Source organism: Trematomus bernacchii, unplaced genomic scaffold (assembly GCF_902827165.1).
Source record: "Trematomus bernacchii unplaced genomic scaffold, fTreBer1.1, whole genome shotgun sequence".
NCBI classification, from domain to species: Eukaryota; Metazoa; Chordata; class Actinopteri; order Perciformes; family Nototheniidae; genus Trematomus; species Trematomus bernacchii.
The window spans coordinates 9151747-9170728 of record NW_022987477.1 but is presented as its reverse complement, the minus strand read 5'-3'; the positions used below and the strand labels follow the sequence as shown (position 1 = coordinate 9170728).

Here is an 18982-nt window from a genome sequence, read left to right as displayed (position 1 = left end):
CTGGAGAGAGTCAAACACTGTGCAACACAATGGGCAGACAGCTAGTGAATGTAAACGTGTCAACATCTGCAACTCATCACTGTGACCCGCTGCCTTGCTCAAAACGCATCCGCACGCCCGCGCATTCACACCCACGCGCAGCTTTCTAATCATGAATAAAGCATCGGATACGCGGAGAAACGCCAAAGCCGCGCGGACACTAACGAACAGCTCGGCCATGTATGAAGCTACGTCAGAGGAGTGGAGGTGAGGTGAGTTGGGGTGGAGAGGAGAGGAGAGGGGGGAAGAAGGAAGGAAAGAGGTTGAACCCAGCGCGCATCTGGACCGGGCGTTTATTCCTGCCCATCCAGATGCGCAGAGGCGCTGGAGGCTATTTTTGGGGCATTCTCTCAATTGGAAGCAGAAAACTGCGTTGCAACTCACCCATTTATGTGTCCCGGTGTGCTGGTAGTGCTCCTGCAGGCTGGTTGGAAACGGGGAAGGTGGTCGTGTGAGGTTTGAGCCGGACCGAGACCCAGCCTCCTGCTCGTGCTATAGATCCGCTACAGCCGCGCTGAAACGGGAGGAGCGTCTGATGAAACCATGTTCCTTCCCCTTTTCTCTCCGGTGACACGGCAGAGGAGGCAGAGCGAGGACCTAGAAAACGGAAAAGCGCTGAGAACAAATCTCTCTTCTCTCACTTATCTCTCGCGTTCTCTCTCCGTCTCCTATCTCTCTCTCTCTCTCGCGCTCTACTCTCTCTATCTCTCCTCTCTCTCTCTATCTCTCTCTCTCTCTCTCTCTCTCTCTCTCTCTCTCTCTCTCTCTCTCTCTCTCTCTCTCTCTCTCTCTCTCTCTGGTTGCCTTCAGGTGCACTGCGTAAATGTCGGCCTCGGAAATTAGGTCTTGTAATGCGTCCAAGTTAATAGTGAACTATCACATTTATGTTTTTATTTTTTTAAATGCAAAACATAGGATACAAAATTAACAGGAGTTAAACGTATACTTAAGAGTACACTTTATGTTACAAGGCCTCTAATTAATGTTAATTTAATTGAAAAATGTTTTCTGTTGAAATGAGTAAAAGAAACAAGTTCATTCAGTGTCTTTAACTTTTTTTCAAGCTTATGTGTGTTTCACTAACAATGTTATTATTTCCAACAGCCTTTGAAGGTAGCATGCTTTCAAGATCAAATACTCGCACCTGTCGATAGCTAAGATCTCGCGATAACACATTCTTGAAGTTATATCTCACTTGACGACCTCAAATTGGCAATGAAGTGTTTATTTAGTTTAAAACTAATGGTTCCAGATGCACATTGTTAACATTTTAGTCACATTATCAAACAGCAATAGAGACACACACACACACACACACACACACACACACACACAACACACAACACACAACACACAACACACACACACACAACACACACACACACACACACACACACACACACACACACACACACACACACACACACACACACACACACACACACACACACACACACACACACACACACACACACACACACACACACAATCTCCATCACACACACATACTCACTCCAAACACTGAGCAGTGTTGTTTTACACTCTGGATTTAACATGCATGCGAGAATGATTATGCTGGCAGCTGCAAAAAGAGGGAGATGAAATGATGCAGTGATTGTAGAGAAAGAAAGAGATGAGAAATGTAGATAATTTTCACAATCAGTTGTCACTTGGGTAGAATACAGTCACAGAACAAGCTGCTGTACAGACAACAAAGGAGATCTGATATAATAAAATATAGCAGAGAGCAGAAAAAATTCATTTGAGCAGAGTTAGTCTATATTCCTGTATGCATCTCAGGTATGTGTGACGCAAAAGAGATAATACATGCCTAACCTTGAATGTGTAGAGGACTGTGACAGTAGCCTACACTGCAAGTTTATATGATGTATCAAGTATCTAAAGTATTCCTTGTTTTGTGTAAGTAAAAAAGGGTGTGCAAAAGCCCTGAAGTTAAACAGGTTTAGTATCAGCATCTCACATAAAAGTGTTGTGTCCATGGAATTAACACAAAGCAACAAATTGAACTGAATCAAAAATATTTTTCTTAAAGATATAGTTGAGTTCAGTCAATTAAGTAAGAGTTTTTGGCTAAAATCATCTACAATGATAGGGTTGTTTTAACGAGAAACAAATGGTGGAGTATACCACTTTGCACAGCTGCAAAACCTGAAATATGTGAAATTGTTTATATTCCACTATTTTACGTTTCCTACGCAGTTTATCACAAGATGTTTTAGGGCTACTGCTCAATCCCGCATTTGTATGTGCTGTCACTATGGCTATATGGTTACCAAACTTTATTGTATTTATGTGTGGAAAGCTTTACAAGATTTTTCTCTTCTCTTGCAGTAAGTTGCTTTTTTCCTGAAGAATGTTAAATCTGCAATTTTGTCCAGATGTCTGCAATGCTGTCCTCTCTGTCCTTCCCATCAAACTCCTCAATAAACTCAAAATCATCACCATAGGTGCACCATGTGTGCTCGGGCTTTTAGCTGCACTGCTCCAAGACTCTGGAATTCCCTCCCCAAACACATCCAACAGTCTGACACAATCACCGCATTCAAGCCCCTCCTCAAAACCCACCTGTTCAGATGACTCACTGTTGTGCTACCTGTCCCGTCTCCCTACATATTACTGCCCTTTTGTAACGTTTTTAGGAATATTTTATGAATTGTAAGATGGGTGCTTTGAAAGGTGCCTCTAAATAAAATGCATCATTATTTTTATGTGTGGTTATAACAATATCCTGCGGCTGAGAAAAAAGGTATTTGTTTTTCTTCAAAGTGCAATCTTGAAACACCGCTTTTCGTGCTGAGGTTGCATCATGCTCCACTGAGTGAAGCTGCCACTTTAACATAGAAATGCAAAATGCCCACAATTGTATTATCAACATGTTGATGCAACAACATGGAGGTGAATGATGACAAACTCCACGAAGAAGACTTACTCCCCATAGATATGTGCATTCCTAATTTTGTCTAAATGAGAAAATGACCCTACTCAATTTATTAACATTGAGTTAATATCTTAATTGCTACTTTCCCATCTTGTAAACATTTGTATTTACTTAAAGGCGGAGGTACATTGGTTGACAGGTTGACAACGTTCTGGACATCTAACTTTGGTGTTGTCCTTGTTTTGGTCTTTGAACTTTAATCCTTGAATGTTTGATTCCTAAACGCATTTGGTTGTATTTAGCTCTACCTTATGTGTCTCCACTCACACACACTAAAAAACAGTGTTGACCAAGATGCCAAACTAAAGACTTTAGTCAAATGGGTAATGTCATGTTGACTACATCCTTGTAAGGTCTATGGTTGTTTTGTTAATGATTTTTGCACCATTTGGTTGCAGTGATAATAAAACAGCCTGTCACCCATTGTCACAGGTTTGAACAGCCAACAAATCCATTTACCAGCCAGGCTCTTAAAGGGAAACACTCAGAAGCAAAATCTCACTGTCAATTCTAAATGAAATGCTTCAAATGTGAAATATGTTATGCTATCAAGGGTAATGAACATTCTCCTATTTAGCCTAGATACCATCTGTGCTGCTGTATTTGCAGCTTGTTTCCTCATCCAGAGATGGAGGTTGATGTATCCAGAGATGAGAGGTAAATGCAACACAAAGTACTAAGGTGACACCATCTGGGACAGTGTTGCTATTGCACAATGTTCTACAGTAAGTCCCAATACATTTTTGCCACTTACTGTACATGTGGAAACACACAACCACGCTCACAGTGAGAAGTCTCAGCAGTGCTGACACTATTTCTAACACCTATAATCCTCCCTTGGAAATAGTAGTTGTTTGATAGCATCTGAAACATTACATTTAAGTTATTTTGGGGATTGTATGAAAATGATTAGACACTGCCCCTGACTTCAAATGATTGCAACACCCTCTCAATAAATTCTCCAAAAAACAATGACATCAAGCTTTATCAGAACAATACTTTTACACTACTTGATACATTTAACTTTACTCTAGGTCAGATAAAGTGAGGAACAAAAAGAAGGTGACTGTGGGACTGTGAAGAAATGGCATGCTATTTAAGATAATGTTAAATCCATACTAACTATAAACATTGTTGATTTCTGCCGTGTTGACAATGATTCCTATTTATCAATTTGACCGAGACCAGTAAAGGCGACTGACAATGGATTAAATAAAGAGAGATTATTCATAAAATATGTAAAAGAATGTGGTTTTTACAAGGAAAAATTGTATAGAAGTCAAATGACAACAATCTTTATTTGAGAATCTCCTCTGTCAATCAAAAATATATATAATGCATTATAACAAAGGGCCATGAAAATATGACTTGATATGAAAAAAGTGGTCTTGTAGCTTAACTTGCCCCATCTAAGGAGTAAATTGATCTGCGTCAAGGGGCAAATTGAGCCGTAAATTGATGAATTTACTTTTTCAAGTTTAAACCTGAGTTGAAAACACTGTAACAGTTTGTCTCTCTCTGCACATTATACATTGCATCTTTATGATGAATGACACAAACAAAAAGCATTAATTGATGTTATTATTCAGTTATTATTTTTCAACTTAACTTTATACTTTTTCAGTAGATCTTGCAAGAAAAGTATACAACTAAAAAGAAACCTGAGGCATGTTCTCAATAAGTATACACAACAATCCTGTTCATACTTTCCAGTATTCAGAGTGACTGACTCAAACGCCTATTTCCCACAGTTGAAGTGTTACATCAAAGTTCTGCTCTGAACTGACTGGTAAGAAATCATCTATAATGACAGTGAGATTGTGTTACTCTAAATGTCTTCCTCTGCATTCAGATGTATCATTTCCCATCTGGGGATTTAGATAAAGAGAATAATTGTTCCTTAGCAGAATGTATTCACCTATAATCATTGTTCAAACAACTTTAAACAGAACCACTTGAGCTTCATACCTATTGGCGAAGCTAATGTCAACAGTCTGTTGTCTTGCTTGTTTGTCAAAAAGGAGTGATGTTAACATGTTGGATAGAAAGCCAAAGAGGATTTAACATTGTGTACCAACACTCCACCCACGAAGTAGCTCAGAATAACAGTCAGCAGAGTCAAGGTTAAAACGTTTTGTTAGAGATTGTTAAAATGGAAATTTGTAAAGAAATGGGGTAAAATATCAAATTACACTTTTTTTTTCGTTAGTCATTGAAAATTAAATGAATGAATGTTTAATGTGTGTTTTTATTTTTATCATAAAATTGTCAAGGCCAGTCATAAAAGGAGCAAATGCATGAGCGCAGAGCCTTCACCTGAGCAAAAGTAGGAATCCGACCCACACTATAAAAAAAGAAGTAAATAGTTGCTTTCAAAATATCTATCAATACACAGAGGTGAAATAAGTACTCAGATTATTTACTTAGGTAAAAGTAGCAATACTGCAGTGTAAAAATAATCAGTTACAAGTAAAAGTCCTGCATTCCAAATTGTACTTAAGTAAAAGTATTTGCATTAAAAAAATACTTTGAGTAGCCTACCAAAAGTAAAAGTATGCGTTATGCAAAATGACCTTTAAAGCACTAGACATTTTAAACCTATTTTATAAAAATTATTGGTGCATTAATGTGTCACATCACTGTTTAACTTAAATTGTAAATGGTAAATGTGGGGTTAATTTGAATTAATGTATACTACTGGGTAGCTTAACCTATAATATTATAATATAATGTGTGTCGATTTATATTTTGTATTTAATAGTACAACATTTGCAGACAAAATGTAGTGAGATTAAAGTATAAAGTACTTTGTACATATGTCCTTTGTTATATAACACTACTGTTTAGATAAATATATATTTAAACAAAATGAGAGTCCAAGAACTAAGCAGGTTTGTGCAGTGATGAACATATTATATTTTATTAACTGATCAAGTTGAACATACCATTTCCCCCTGAATCTTGTAGGGTAGAGTTTAACGTGTCATAATATCAGTTACCTCAGTTATAATAAATACAGTGTATGAGGTATGAGTTCACGTTCATTTCGACAGCCATGTCTGGTTTGTAGTTTACCTTTAAGGATGTGTACGTGACTGCCTCGCTAGGTGACGTAAAGCGGAAGTGCTCTAATAAGGACCATAAGGACACGATAGAGCAGCTCACTGAGGGCGCGGGGTTTCTTAGCTGCAATAAGGTGAGATTGCACCGACTCAAATTGTATTCCTTCATACATTTTAAATTCAACTACATTTTGAGCTACAATTCCTTTCAAGCGAGTCTTCCCCTCAACCGAAAAGCGATGGAGGACACTAAACATGCGGCTAACTAGCTTACACCGAGATGATGCTACACATGTCACTTGTCCTCTATGTTTCCTGTATGGATCCACAGAACATATTTTGGTCGTTTTGTTTTATATTCTGGTTTGCAAGTGTTGTGTGGAGGTGTATTTCTTCCACATTTGCATTTAACACCTAATTCACCATTCAACAACATATATGTGAGGAGAAATTAAGACAAGAAGTGTCTAATGTCAAAATGTGGAGTCATGACATGGTCAGCATTTAGCTAACTACATGACTCCCCGACGGCATATTTGCTGTCCATTTGACTCGCACCACTGTTTATTTGAATGAAATGTAAGGATGAGTAGTTGATGCTCAAAAGCAAATTAGCGAGTAGGTTTGAAGTTATCATAATGTTATCTCTTTATCACCATGCTTTCATTGATTATGAAATGAACATGATGACCGAAAATATATGTAATAGAGCTTAATTGAGTCTTGATTTAATTGAAGATTCCTTTTATTCTCTTTTAAGATCAGTAAATGATTGCATGATATCACGATACTTTAAATACTTACTCTATATTTTTTTAATCTGTAGCTATTTCCTGCTTCATCGCCAATATAAGGAAGTAGGTTAGATCCGGTAAACTTGGTACAGGTTGCACAAGTCCCCACTTATACGGAAGAAGTCTTACCTTAAACAACAGGAGTGGGGGTGGGGGGTTTGTCAGTTGGAACAGACACTTATTTTTAAGCTGTTTGACACCTCCCTGAAGTCTGCATCTGACATTTTTATAATAGAAACAAAGATTGCTGTTGTGATGTGGAAACAATACATGAAGGTCACATGCACCTGGTTCATTGAGACTATTTTAAAAGTAAGTTTGGTCGATAGAATGTAGAGAACAATCAATCAGGGCCTTAATTCATGTTGATTTCCAGCAAAGTCAACTTAAAACACATGATATAGTTAGAAATAGAAAAGAAATAACAAGCAAAAAACATACTGTATACAGAATAATGTCTTTAACTCTGTAGATTACTGTGAAAAACAGTCTCTGTGTACAGGGAAAACAATCTTTACCCAAAAGACCTACAACAACCATTCAAGGTCGTCTGAGGCAACCTGACCCGCCTCACATCCTCTCCCCGCCCTCACCCTCAACCGCTCTCTCACTCTCTCGCTCTGTTTCCTTTCGTCTTCTTGTCTTTGCATTTAAGTTGTTAATAAACCGTCACAAACTCATCTTCTCTGTCCCCTGCTTTCTCTAGGAAAATCAGCAGAAATGGAGCGAGTGAGGTCTGCATTCAACAGAATGGTGAGTATTTCTTATTTTATAATTCAAGTTTAGCTTTTACCCTCTTTAATAATGGGACAAACTTTGTTACCAGACAGCTGTTGGATCAGGAACACATTGCTTTCATAGTTTTCACTCTTGTGTTCCCTTGTTTGTCCTCGCTCTAGATTAAAAGTGAGCGGTACAGCAGGTTTACTCTGCAGCCCTCGGAGGACGGAGAAAGACACGTCGAGGTCAAACTGTCAGATGATGCCACAGAGGCAGAGGACCAGGCGGGGGGGTCACCGAGCTTCAGGCCAGCACTCCCACGTCAAAGCCGGGCGACTATCTGCTACCTGGCCCTGGGAATACTGCTGATATTTGCCATTGGTAGGCCATGCTCATTATTATCATCCCATGTTACTATTACGCCTTTTCTTAATCTATTTTCTAAATAATGCAATTTATTAAATCAAATACTTCTTAATCTAATATTTGGGATACAACTTAAGATGTTTAAATGTAAAGATACATTTTCCCATTTTAGAAGCTTATACCAGTGAATAATTGGCATTTTTTGTTTTAAAACTTTCAAGATTTTGATCAAGCAGAAACTTTCAAAGAATTAGAGACAATTCAAAAGCAGCAACTGAAATCCATTGTACGTAAGCTAATAATAACACTAATGAAGTTACAATTTTGTGCACTCAACAGAGTTGTACAATATTTAACTGTCATTTTAGAGTCAAATTATTTATTATTTAATTTGATTTGATTATTTACATATCTCTGTATCAGTATCGCCTTACAACATCAAGGCAGTAAAGGACATTAGTAAGGAAAAAGCTCACAGCTCAAGCATTAACCGCTAAGTTGTTTATGGGAAAAAGAACCTAGCAGCGTTGTCAGCACTTTGGCCAGAGCTTATTTATTGTTTTGCTTCATTTTGAATACAAATGTATTATTGAACATCTAGGGTGACTAGGGTGCCGTGGTACTTTTGTCATAGTCCTATTCTGTTCAGCTGTAGGTTTAGAAAGCTGCTCCTAAACTTTAATACTTTTTTTATAATCCAGTTCTCATGCCTCTATACTTTCATCCTTCAGGCTACCTGCTGGGTTACCTCAGCCACCGTGACACTCAGCTGCAGCAGGAAAACTGTGCCACAAATTCTGAAATGGAAATTCAGAAAGCAGCAGTAGCAGAAGCAGCAGTAGCAGAAGCAGCAGCAGCAGAAGCAGCAGCAGCAGAAGCAGCAGCAGCAGAAGCAGCAGCAGCAGAAGCAGCAGCAGCAGAAGCAGCTGTTCCAGACGCTCAGATGAACTGGAAACAAGTTACCGAACTCCTCACGCAGAAACTCACCAGCCAGGCTTTTGACAAATCTTTGAGGTGCCTGGTTCATGTGCATAACTTTTTAAAACACAATTGAATATCATCATACTGAAATTAAAGACAAAAGAGAACACACTATAACACCCAACAACCAAACAAACCTGCTAATGCAATAAGTTATAAAAAATGGTGCCTCCAAAGCTATCTTGATATTAGTGGTAATTAGTATTGGGCAATATCAAAATATATAGTGAAAACAATGTAAAAATATTTATTGCCTATATATATATATATATATATATATATATATATATATATATATATATATATATATATATATATATATATATATATATATATATATATATATATATATATTTTTCAAATGATTTAAAATAAGACACTACTTTTTTATGTTGATTCTATATATTTATAGAATTACTGTAAACATGCTATATTGTATGCTATATATATATATATATATATACACACACACACACACACACACACACACACACACACACACACACACACTTTAACTAAGGGCTCTACTTTTTCCTACCACTCAAACCATATTCATCTAAACGCATTCATAAAATACCAGACTTAAAAAAAAAAAAAGCCACATGACTTAAGCTCCAGAGTGTTATGGTCAAGGAAATTAAATATATTTCTCAAGCTTGGAGACAATTTATGATTTATATCATCTGACAAAGTGCAGCAAGCCTAAGGCGTAATGGAAACTTATTAAATAAGGTCACCACGTATGAAAGTTGGTTAAAGATTTGTACACATATTAAAAAAAATTTAAAAATCTAATGCAACCATGATCTATCACTAAAATATATTATGACAAAGTAAAGCCTACATTTATCTCTGGGCATTTGTGTTTCTATGACATTTATCCTAACTTTACTTTTTATGTGTGCCACCACAAATAAAAGTTAATGGAAAAAGATTTAAAATACATTTCACTTGAAAGAGTGTCTCTGGTAATGTACAACAAAAGTTGACATCTAAAGAAGTGCACCGTTTTTAATGAGTCATCTCGTGGGCTTTTTTTCTCAGAATTGTTTGAACCATTCATGAAAGGCTCATTGTTGAAGAATGAGGTGCAACAAATTTGTCTGGAAATTTGATTTTGTTTCTCTGCAGTGACTTTGATCGGCCCAGACGTTCAGCAGGAAGTGATGAAGACAAGAGTCTGGCAAACGGCATCTTTGCTGTTTTCAAGAAAGAGGAGATGGATCCCTGGATTGGCATCCACCATGTTCAGCTGCAGACCCCAGACAGGTTGGTCCTTTACTATCATACATTTACTGATTGTGCCAATTTTATTTAGGGATATTTATTTTAAAATGTAAGAAATTGGTGTTAAGATTATGTTTTAACCAAAAAAAATTACTGAGATTATCAAAAATCTATATTATGACGTTTTCATTCAAGTTTTCATTTTTTTCAAGTATTGCTTATTTTCTCCTTCTCCCTGTTTCTCACAATTTTGAAATTCCAGATTTTTTATTTTCAGATATTGTTTTGTCTTCTTTTTATTTACGCCGCAAAACCGGTTGCCATGTCTGTCTTAAGCAGCTTAGTCAATTTAAGGTTTTACTTTCTTGAAAAAACTCCAAAACAGGCACATGAGCCAGAATTTATTTTGATAATTAGGCAGAAGAATGTAGTCATTTAGTTTGTTAGTAGAAACTCAAGTAGAAAAGAAAACTCTTGATTTCCAAGAAAAACTAAATATTACATGTATTTTAACAAAACTTGTATCGTCTAATCTACAGCAAGCGTCCAAACCGTGTCATTTTTGGTTCAGATGACTTCAAGCCTACAGGATATCTGGCATACAGTGCTCCTGGGATAGCTGAGGTAAGTTGTTCAAAACATTAACATTTCCTTTTTTACATTTACTACCATTTAAAATCTAAAATGGAATCAAATCTGGGGTTTTAGTTTCCAGCTTATAAATGGTGCGGCCTATCTGACTTTTACTTGTGTTTTCAGGGCAAGCTGGTGTATGGCAACTACGGTCGTCAGGAGGATCTGGAAGTTCTGCAGAAGAAGAACGTTGAACTGAAAGACAGTGTGTTGCTGCTCCGCGCTGGAAAGATCAGTTTTGCAGAGCAGGTGACGACACACTTGATGCCTTCACAGGCCTCATATCATTTCTTTCTTTTGCATTTGGGAACTTTCATTAAAACTTGGTTTCATGATTCTGATTGTTTCTTCAGGTGGATAATGGTGCGAAGAAGGGAGCCTCTGCTGTGTTGATCTATCCTGATCCTCAAGATTACAGTTATAATTTGGACACAGCTCTCTACGGACATGTACGTTTGCACATAATAGCAACGTAGGATGCTGTTAAAAGCCAAAAAAACAAGATGCCAGTGAAGTCTCTCTTTAAAACCACTTCATGTTGTGTTTTGACTTTGTGTTTGTCCCTATACAGGTCCATCTGGGTTCAGGTGACCCCTACACCCCTGGATTCCCCTCCTTCAACCATACTCAGTTCACACCCACAAAGTCGTCCGGACTCCCCAAAATCCCAGCCCAGACTATCACCGCCAACATGGCTTTAGCTCTTCTAAAGTGAGGACACACGCACACACACACAAACCCACAAAGGCAAACAACCTTCCACATATCTTCCGGTTAAGCTTAGGAAATGCTGTACAGTAAAAACCACGTCTATTAAGCACTATAAATAAATGTATGGTGCTCGAGTATGGTTCTTTGGACAATTGAGCAATTTGTTAACTTAGTTATTCTTTAGAATATGATGGACATGCATGACTGTGTCTGACATTAGGCTTTACATATATTCTTACCGTGCCCAAGAACTGAGTATACCTACAGTACATCCTTATGTTTTTAAGGTAAAGCCTACTATTGATGTTTGTTTTGTCTTAATTTGAATTTATCTGTTTTTTTTGCAGTTGTGAGTTCAATTCACTTATACACTGCTGTCATAAATATTTACAGCTATAGTGTCAATCGTGCATTTGTTATGAATACATAACATGTGATTAAAATGTTTTGACACAACACGACCAAACATCAAGAAAGTGCATCTACACAAGACAAAGCACGGCAGCTAATATTGCCTACTAGATTCTGGCGTGCGCTTGCCCCGCTCCATTTCTGGCACAACACTGGCGCTGACCCCCCCCCCAGCATTACCCCCCGCCGAGGGCAAAAAAAAAGTCCTTAGCTCCGGTGCTTGTGGTATAAACACCAACAGTCCCACAGTGCTCCAAACTCCCAATCCTGGCATCATGGCTAACTGATCTAATAGCAGCTACATTTATCAGCCGTAATAGGTTGATTTTATTTTATTATTATGTTGCAACAAGAAAGGTTAACTAAAGAAGACACTGCAGTCAAATCTGGCACAGTTCAGTGTACAGCACTTCCTCATCCGCCTCTCTCTATCTCTTCTCTAGGACAATCGGAGGTCCTGAGTCAGATGCGAGCAGCAGTTTTAAAGGCAGCCTCGCCTCAGTGGGTTACAAACTGGGAGGCAGCGAGAAGATTACCGTTGAGGTGAACAACGTGCTGGTCAACAAGGAAATCCACAACGTGTTCGGAGTCATCAAAGGATTCATTGATCCTGGTACGTTTTTATCTTCTCTCTGACCATCTACACTTGGATTCTTTTTTCTCCACCATACATCTAAGATGCTTTGTTGTCTGTATGTGAATCTGCAGATCAGTACGTTGTACTGGGAGCGCAGAGGGACGCCTGGGGTGAAGGTTATGCCAAAGCCACTGTTGGGACCTCCATACTGACAGAGCTGGCCAAGGCTGTTCGGGAGATGGTGGAGAAAGGTAACAATTATCTCACAAAAATCTTGATGCGTTGATATGCAAGTACCGTTTTTTGCCTTAAAGAAGTTATATGAATGAGGCTGTAGCCAATGTTGTAGACTAATCTCAGTCACAGTGTGTTTTTGTTGCAGTTCCTTCTTCTGCTTAACATAAATTAAATGCTCTCTTTTGTTTTTTCCCAGATGGCTTCAGGCCCAGGAGAAGCCTGGTGTTTGCTAGCTGGAGCGCTGGAGAGTACGGAAGTGTTGGCGCCACCGAGTGGTTGGAGGTAGAAACTACATTTGTTTTATCTTGAGATCCAAAAAAAACCCATCTATCCCGTATTTCTTATATGTTTTAATATGTTTGTTTCTTAGGGTTATATGTCTTCTATTGACAAACATGTTTTCACCTACATCAGCCTGGACGGACTGCTCATGGGTAAGTAAAGCCTCTCCTGAAGCATATCTCTGTACTGAAAAAGTTGTCCAGTGATTTCCAGTCTGTTAAGCTTGTGTATCTCCTCACAAGGTCGTGGGAGCTTTATGGCCTCAGCAAGTCCGCTGCTCTACAGCCTCCTTGAGAAAACAATGAAAGCGGTAACAGCACAACAACACCTCACTCAATGTTCATCCAGTTCTGTACAAACAAGTTGTGTTTTTGAATTCATTTTCATTTGCCTCGTAGATGCAGGTGAACAGTCCTGATATGATGGGAACAACTAACGTGTAAGTAATGGAGCAGTATGTAGAGCCACGTTTTTGTTTAGCGAGTCATCCAAAAGCTAACTATTGCAAACCATGTTTCAGGATAGTTTTGTAGTACTTAGAAATACAATGATTAACAGAACATTTGAACACACAGAAGTCTCAATCTGGGTGGTGTTATAACAAAAATATTGGTGTCGATAAGACACTTAAGTCTCTGTACAAATACAAATGCCTTATGCTCACAATTGAAGACAACATTCTAACATGTTAATTATCTCTGAACAAAAGCAGCCAGACAAGAGTTTTGCTTAAAGAGCAACTTGCAGATTTTTTTTTACTAGATTTATGCTTAACCTTGCCTGAAAATTACAATTTAAAAAAAGTTAATGCAGGATTTGATATGTTTTACGAGACATAAGGGCAGGAATTCAGAGGGGGAAAAGAGCTGTTTTGAGCTCTGCTACTAAAAACATTTTGTTTTTAAAGTCATACGTCAAACGCGTCATATTACGTCACATGGGGGGGCAACTTTCTCGGACTCCTTCTCTGCCCAATCCGCGGTAGTAGTTTGTAGTTGGTTTGAGCGGTTGTGATTTAGTGAGAGCTGATATTTTTTCGGTAATTTTACATTGCATTAAACCATTTTTAATCATGGTGAGCTATTGTGTTTGTGCAGGTTGCACAAACTCCAGCCTGTCAGGACATCGAGTCCACAGATTCCCTAACAGGAAAAGGACCGGAGCTAGCTTTCGTTCCTGGGTGCGTTGTGCGAGGTGCATCCACCTCCCTGCAGCACATACTCTCCACAGCTGAGGCCTATCAAACAAAACGTTTATCAGGAAACCGTATTACATCTCTCTCCCCCCCTTCACTGCTCTCTCTCCCTCTCCCCCATTTGTTCCTCTCTCTCTCTCCCCCCATTCGCTCCTCTCTCTCTCCCCTCCGGTACACAGCACCGTAAGACGTAGTGTGGAGTTGCATTAGGTAACGCGAGATACGGCTGATACTTGCGCATTAGTTTCTGTTATGGATCAGTATCAACAGTCCTGCCAGTAACGTTACTATATTATCAATACTACTTTAGTTATAGCCTGATATATGATAACTTTACAATGTTGTGATGTGACCGACGTTAGCTAACATTAACTGTAGCTAGCTGTCACCAAGACAGCTGCCCTGTTCTCCACTGGTTCTCCTCACACCACAGCTCAATTTCTCTCCGATGGCCGTTATTTCTTCTAATCCTTGGCTGCTCCTGGTCTCTTGGACGCCTAGCAGGCTCATAATTATAAGGTTGTGGTCCGTCATATGCATACGAATATACATTTTCAACCTCTTCTGTGTCAAAACTAGCATTGTGATCCATGTTTATTAATACGTTAGACCGGCCGCTCTCCCCCATGTGACGCCATGTGGTCTTTTTTTATGCGGAAGTAAAAATGTCTTACAAAAAATATATTTGAATTGCCAATACCAAACATTGTATGTCAGCTGAAAGAACAGATTGTGAAACTTTTTGTTGTAAAAGATGGGTTCGTTACAATAACCTTCAATAACATTCTGATATGTGCAGACTAAAGCCAATGTCAATGGACGACCCTGCCTATCCCTTCCTGGCCTTGTCTGGAATTCCCTCCATCTCTTTCCACTTCATCAATCCCAACGTGAGTAATGCAACACAATCCCTGGATAATTACTGTTGATATGTTTACTTTTACCCACATGATGGCATTGTTTAGATGTACGAAACCTCCTATATCCTCTAGTGACTAAAGATGGAAAAATAAATGATGTTAGACATTTATTTTCACATTAGGTTATTGACATTGCATTAATCCAAAGTTTAGAAACACAGTATGCATTGTAATTCAGTGCTTTTTGTATATAAACGAGTCAGATGGGTTATTTGCATATAAAGGTTGCAATAGTGAAGAAACTCCTATTCTGTATCCCTTTTTTTTTAAAGAACATCCTATAGCTTCTCGTAGTGAAAGTAAAATCAATTCAAAATGCACAAGATCACTACATCCTTTGCTACAAACTGATGACTTTTTTTTTGGCAGTTTACTGATTACTCTACTTATTCTGATTGTTACATCTTGTTTCCTTTGTGTTTTTTTTGTTTTAACATGTACATTGTTTTGAAATTGTGTGTTAAGGAGGAGACTTACAGCTACTATGGCACCGACCTGGACAACAAGAACCAACTCGATTACAAGACAAACCATCGCACCAGTGAAATGGCGGCACTGGCGGCACAGTTTGCGGGACAGATGGCTCTGCGACTGGTTCACGACCACGTGCTGTATCCCAGCCTGGATGTGAGCCGGTACAGCAGCGTGATCACCAAGGCTGTGGTCCGGGTCTACAAACGCATCAACCAGCTCTCAAAGGTCCGTTTCTCCATCTGTCTTTTGACATCTAGCTAAAACGTTTATGTTTGTTCTTAGTGTTATTGCTGATACCTTTTTATTCTGTAGACTGGTCAGCTGAAGGAAGTGAATTCCAACTGGCTCAACCGTGCACGTGGATCCTTCCAACGAGCCGCCAGCAGCATTACAAATGACGTCGACAGCACTGACATAAGTGACAAGGAGGCCTGTCGGATCCTCAATGACAGGATCATGACGGTGAGACGCAGTGTAGTCGCATGCATGTTTAAAATGTTATTAACAAGTTCAATCCTTTGGTTGATGGCACTACTGTCCCGTTGGTATATTCCCATGTGAACAAATTGGCAAAATGTACAATTTCCGTCATGGGTTGGGTTAAGAAATATTTAAAAAGTGCAAAACTATGCCAAATTCAAAACTTATGTTTGTGATCCTCCATGTTATGTAAACATTTTAGATTCTGTTTAGTTTGTACAATTGAAACATTCTAAAACGTTATTATTGGATTGTATGTTTACTAATTGAGTAAAGGTTCCACTAGCATACTATTTCAACATGTTGCATCGTTTCATTTTTTTTTTTTCAAAAGGTAATGGAAAATAAAAGATAGAAATAATAATCAAATCATCACAGGTTCAATTGCATCCTCACACTCACACTCACACTCACACACACACACACCACCCACACAGTACATGAAAAAAAACAATTGGGATCAATTAAGTAAATCTTATCTTATGAAGATGGTTTATAAGAATGGTTCCTTGAGTGAATGCTCTTGCTAATGTACTATCCTGAGCGCAGTATACATGTAGCTTTGTTTTACTACTATATCTTAACACCTCACAGATGTATAACAGTCTTTGTTTATCGTTCCAGGTTGAGCACACCCTCCTCTCTCCCTACGTGTCCCCCATTGAAACCCCCTTCCGTCATCTCCTGCTGGGTCGGGGCTCCCACACTTTGGCCTCCATCGCCGAGACCACCGACATGGAGCACTTCCGCACCCAGCTGGCCCTCGCCACCTGGAACCTGCAGGGATGTGCCAACGCCATGGTGGGCAACATCTGGGACATCGATGAGGAAATCTAAAGAAAAAAGTCTGGGAAGTTGTGAGCGTGATTGTTGTGTGAGAAATGCAGTCCAAAGTAGAAACGGAGGAAAGAGCTCCAACAACAGCACTTTAGCACAAGCTGTCAATCAGAGGTCTAAGCCCAACCCCTAAAACAGGCAGGGTCAGAGTTGTAATCCCCCACAGATTCAGGAGGAAATAGAAGAGTACGAAACAGTTCTTTACTGTGAAACAACATGAAATACTTGATAATAATGCTACTGACAAATCTGCGTCCTCTTCTCCTGGCAACTAATTGAAGCAGTCTAACCCTCTGCTGTGACCTCTCGCCATCAAAACACTGAGAAACCTTATTTATACTTATGTTTTTTATCAGTGGCTGTGCCCACTATAAAATAATTATTTTGTCTTTTTATACGACGTTATCGGAAGCAGTGTCTTCCATAATTATGACGGTTATACTGTCTAAGCACCCGGCAGCATCTGCTACAGAAATGACTCCTCAACTGTTGCTGACAAAATGGAATCCCCTGTTAAAAAAGAAAATATACTTTTATTGTAAATGGCCTTTATATCTTCTTTTTTGAGAAAATATTTTAGAGAATGACAGCATGACCGTATGTCTTCTTTGCCATTAAATCGTTATTTAAAAGGAAGAAATTAAGAGTGATAAAGAATTAATCCCTGATATGTCAAATTAGTGAAAACCAAAAGTCTCTGGATATTGGGAAATTCTTATTTATAGACCACTAAGCCTAGAAATGTATTAAGATTTGGATTTATCCTGCACTTCACGATGAATTCAAGTTTAAACAAATAATTTAAAGCTAAAACATTATCAAAGCTCTTTAAGACGCGAGTAATGATTAGTTAATTTGCAAGAAAGCCATTTATGTTGCACAGTCTACTTTGAAACAGTTTATATTATGATAAAGTTATCGGAAGCAGTGTCTTCCATAATTAAAACCCATTATCGGGAGCAGTGTCTTCCATGATGTAAAGCAGTGATGGTAGTTTTTGCCTACCAGTGTGTGTGATTGTATGTTTGTGTGTGTTTTAAATGTGTATTTATCGAGAGCAGTGTCTCTCATATTTCACTTGAGGGTGGAACAACTTATCGGGGACAGTGTTTCCCAGAGTTTTATACTTGATATATTTATTTGTTGGTGATTATTTTTGGATTATGTGGGTGTGTTTCTTATTTAGCTAGATTACAGATTTGTTTTACATCCAATAAAACACAGAACATTATTGAAATGCACTTAATTGATTACAGTTTTCAACAAACCTAGTGACTTCAAAAGTACAACAGATGTACCTACAACTCTCTTTGCATGCTTTTGGATGGCATATTTCCTCTTCATGTTACTGTACTGCTTTATTCAGGTGTAGTTCAACATCATTTCTATATTACAAACTTTTTAAATGAATTTGAGTTCTACCAATAGATATTTTTTTTCCAAGCTGTTGTTTGATGTCTTTTTGTTTGACCATTTTTTCTTTCCATAAAAGTTGTTTTCTGACAATATTTTAAGGCCTTTAAAATGGCAATAAGGGATATTTATTAGAATACACATGTTAAAAGAATATCATCAGTCAGTCAACCCAATTTAATTAAATTCATATCCAATTTCTTTATTTCAATATGCTCTAGAGCAAACAAACATCTGTGTTGGGTACTTTAGATTATTATATGTCATTATTACACCTCCCTTCTGTTCAGCTTGATATTGTTGCAGCCTTTTTTTTCTTTCCTGCAAGATGTTGCAACAATTAAAACGTTACTGAACTCTGATAGGGGCAACTGAAAGGTTGGGAAATTCATTTTCCCTTCATTGTGTAACTCCAACTGTAAGTTTCATAACTCATTGTTCTCATCATGATCTCCATGTTCAGCAGAAAAGTCTAATAAACCCTTTTGGCTTAGCTTCCAGAATATGTTTGTCTGATCCTATTTTTTTTACATTTTTGTATGTTTTCAACAAGAGCAATTATAGTTTTGATTTAGTAAACAAGTATTAAACTTCAGCCACAGATTTTGGGCTATGATGAGCAAAATAAGGCAAAAAGTGGTAAACTGAAGCCAATTGCCGTTGA

General features: G+C 38.2%; 2 protein-coding genes across 3 annotated transcripts in view; one reads left to right on the top strand and one right to left on the bottom strand.

Annotated features, from left to right (window-relative positions):
- Positions 1-599, bottom strand: part of sh3kbp1 (SH3-domain kinase binding protein 1) — a 31377-nt gene extending 30778 nt beyond the window's left edge. The window contains exon 1 of one of the 2 annotated variants that reach the window (XM_034147075.1): positions 424-599. In XM_034147075.1, coding sequence (XP_034002966.1) covers positions 424-427 — 4 coding nt within the window. In that variant the 5' untranslated portion in view covers positions 428-599. The remainder of the gene's footprint in view (positions 1-423) is intronic. The other variant, XM_034147084.1, reaches the window with a different exon arrangement.
- A 5516-nt stretch (positions 600-6115) lies between these two features.
- Positions 6116-18821, top strand: tfr1b (transferrin receptor 1b). Its single transcript, XM_034147764.1, has 19 exons — positions 6116-6194; positions 7561-7607; positions 7754-7955; positions 8672-8954; positions 10053-10190; positions 10688-10772; positions 10908-11030; positions 11135-11230; positions 11353-11492; positions 12347-12516; positions 12612-12731; positions 12914-12999; positions 13088-13151; positions 13242-13309; positions 13398-13438; positions 14994-15084; positions 15580-15813; positions 15901-16050; positions 16693-18821. Exons 2-19 carry the CDS (start codon positions 7575-7577, stop codon positions 16903-16905), a joined length of 2337 nt encoding a protein of 778 aa, XP_034003655.1. The 5' UTR covers positions 6116-6194; positions 7561-7574; the 3' UTR covers positions 16906-18821.
- The last annotated feature ends 161 nt before the right edge of the window (positions 18822-18982 follow it).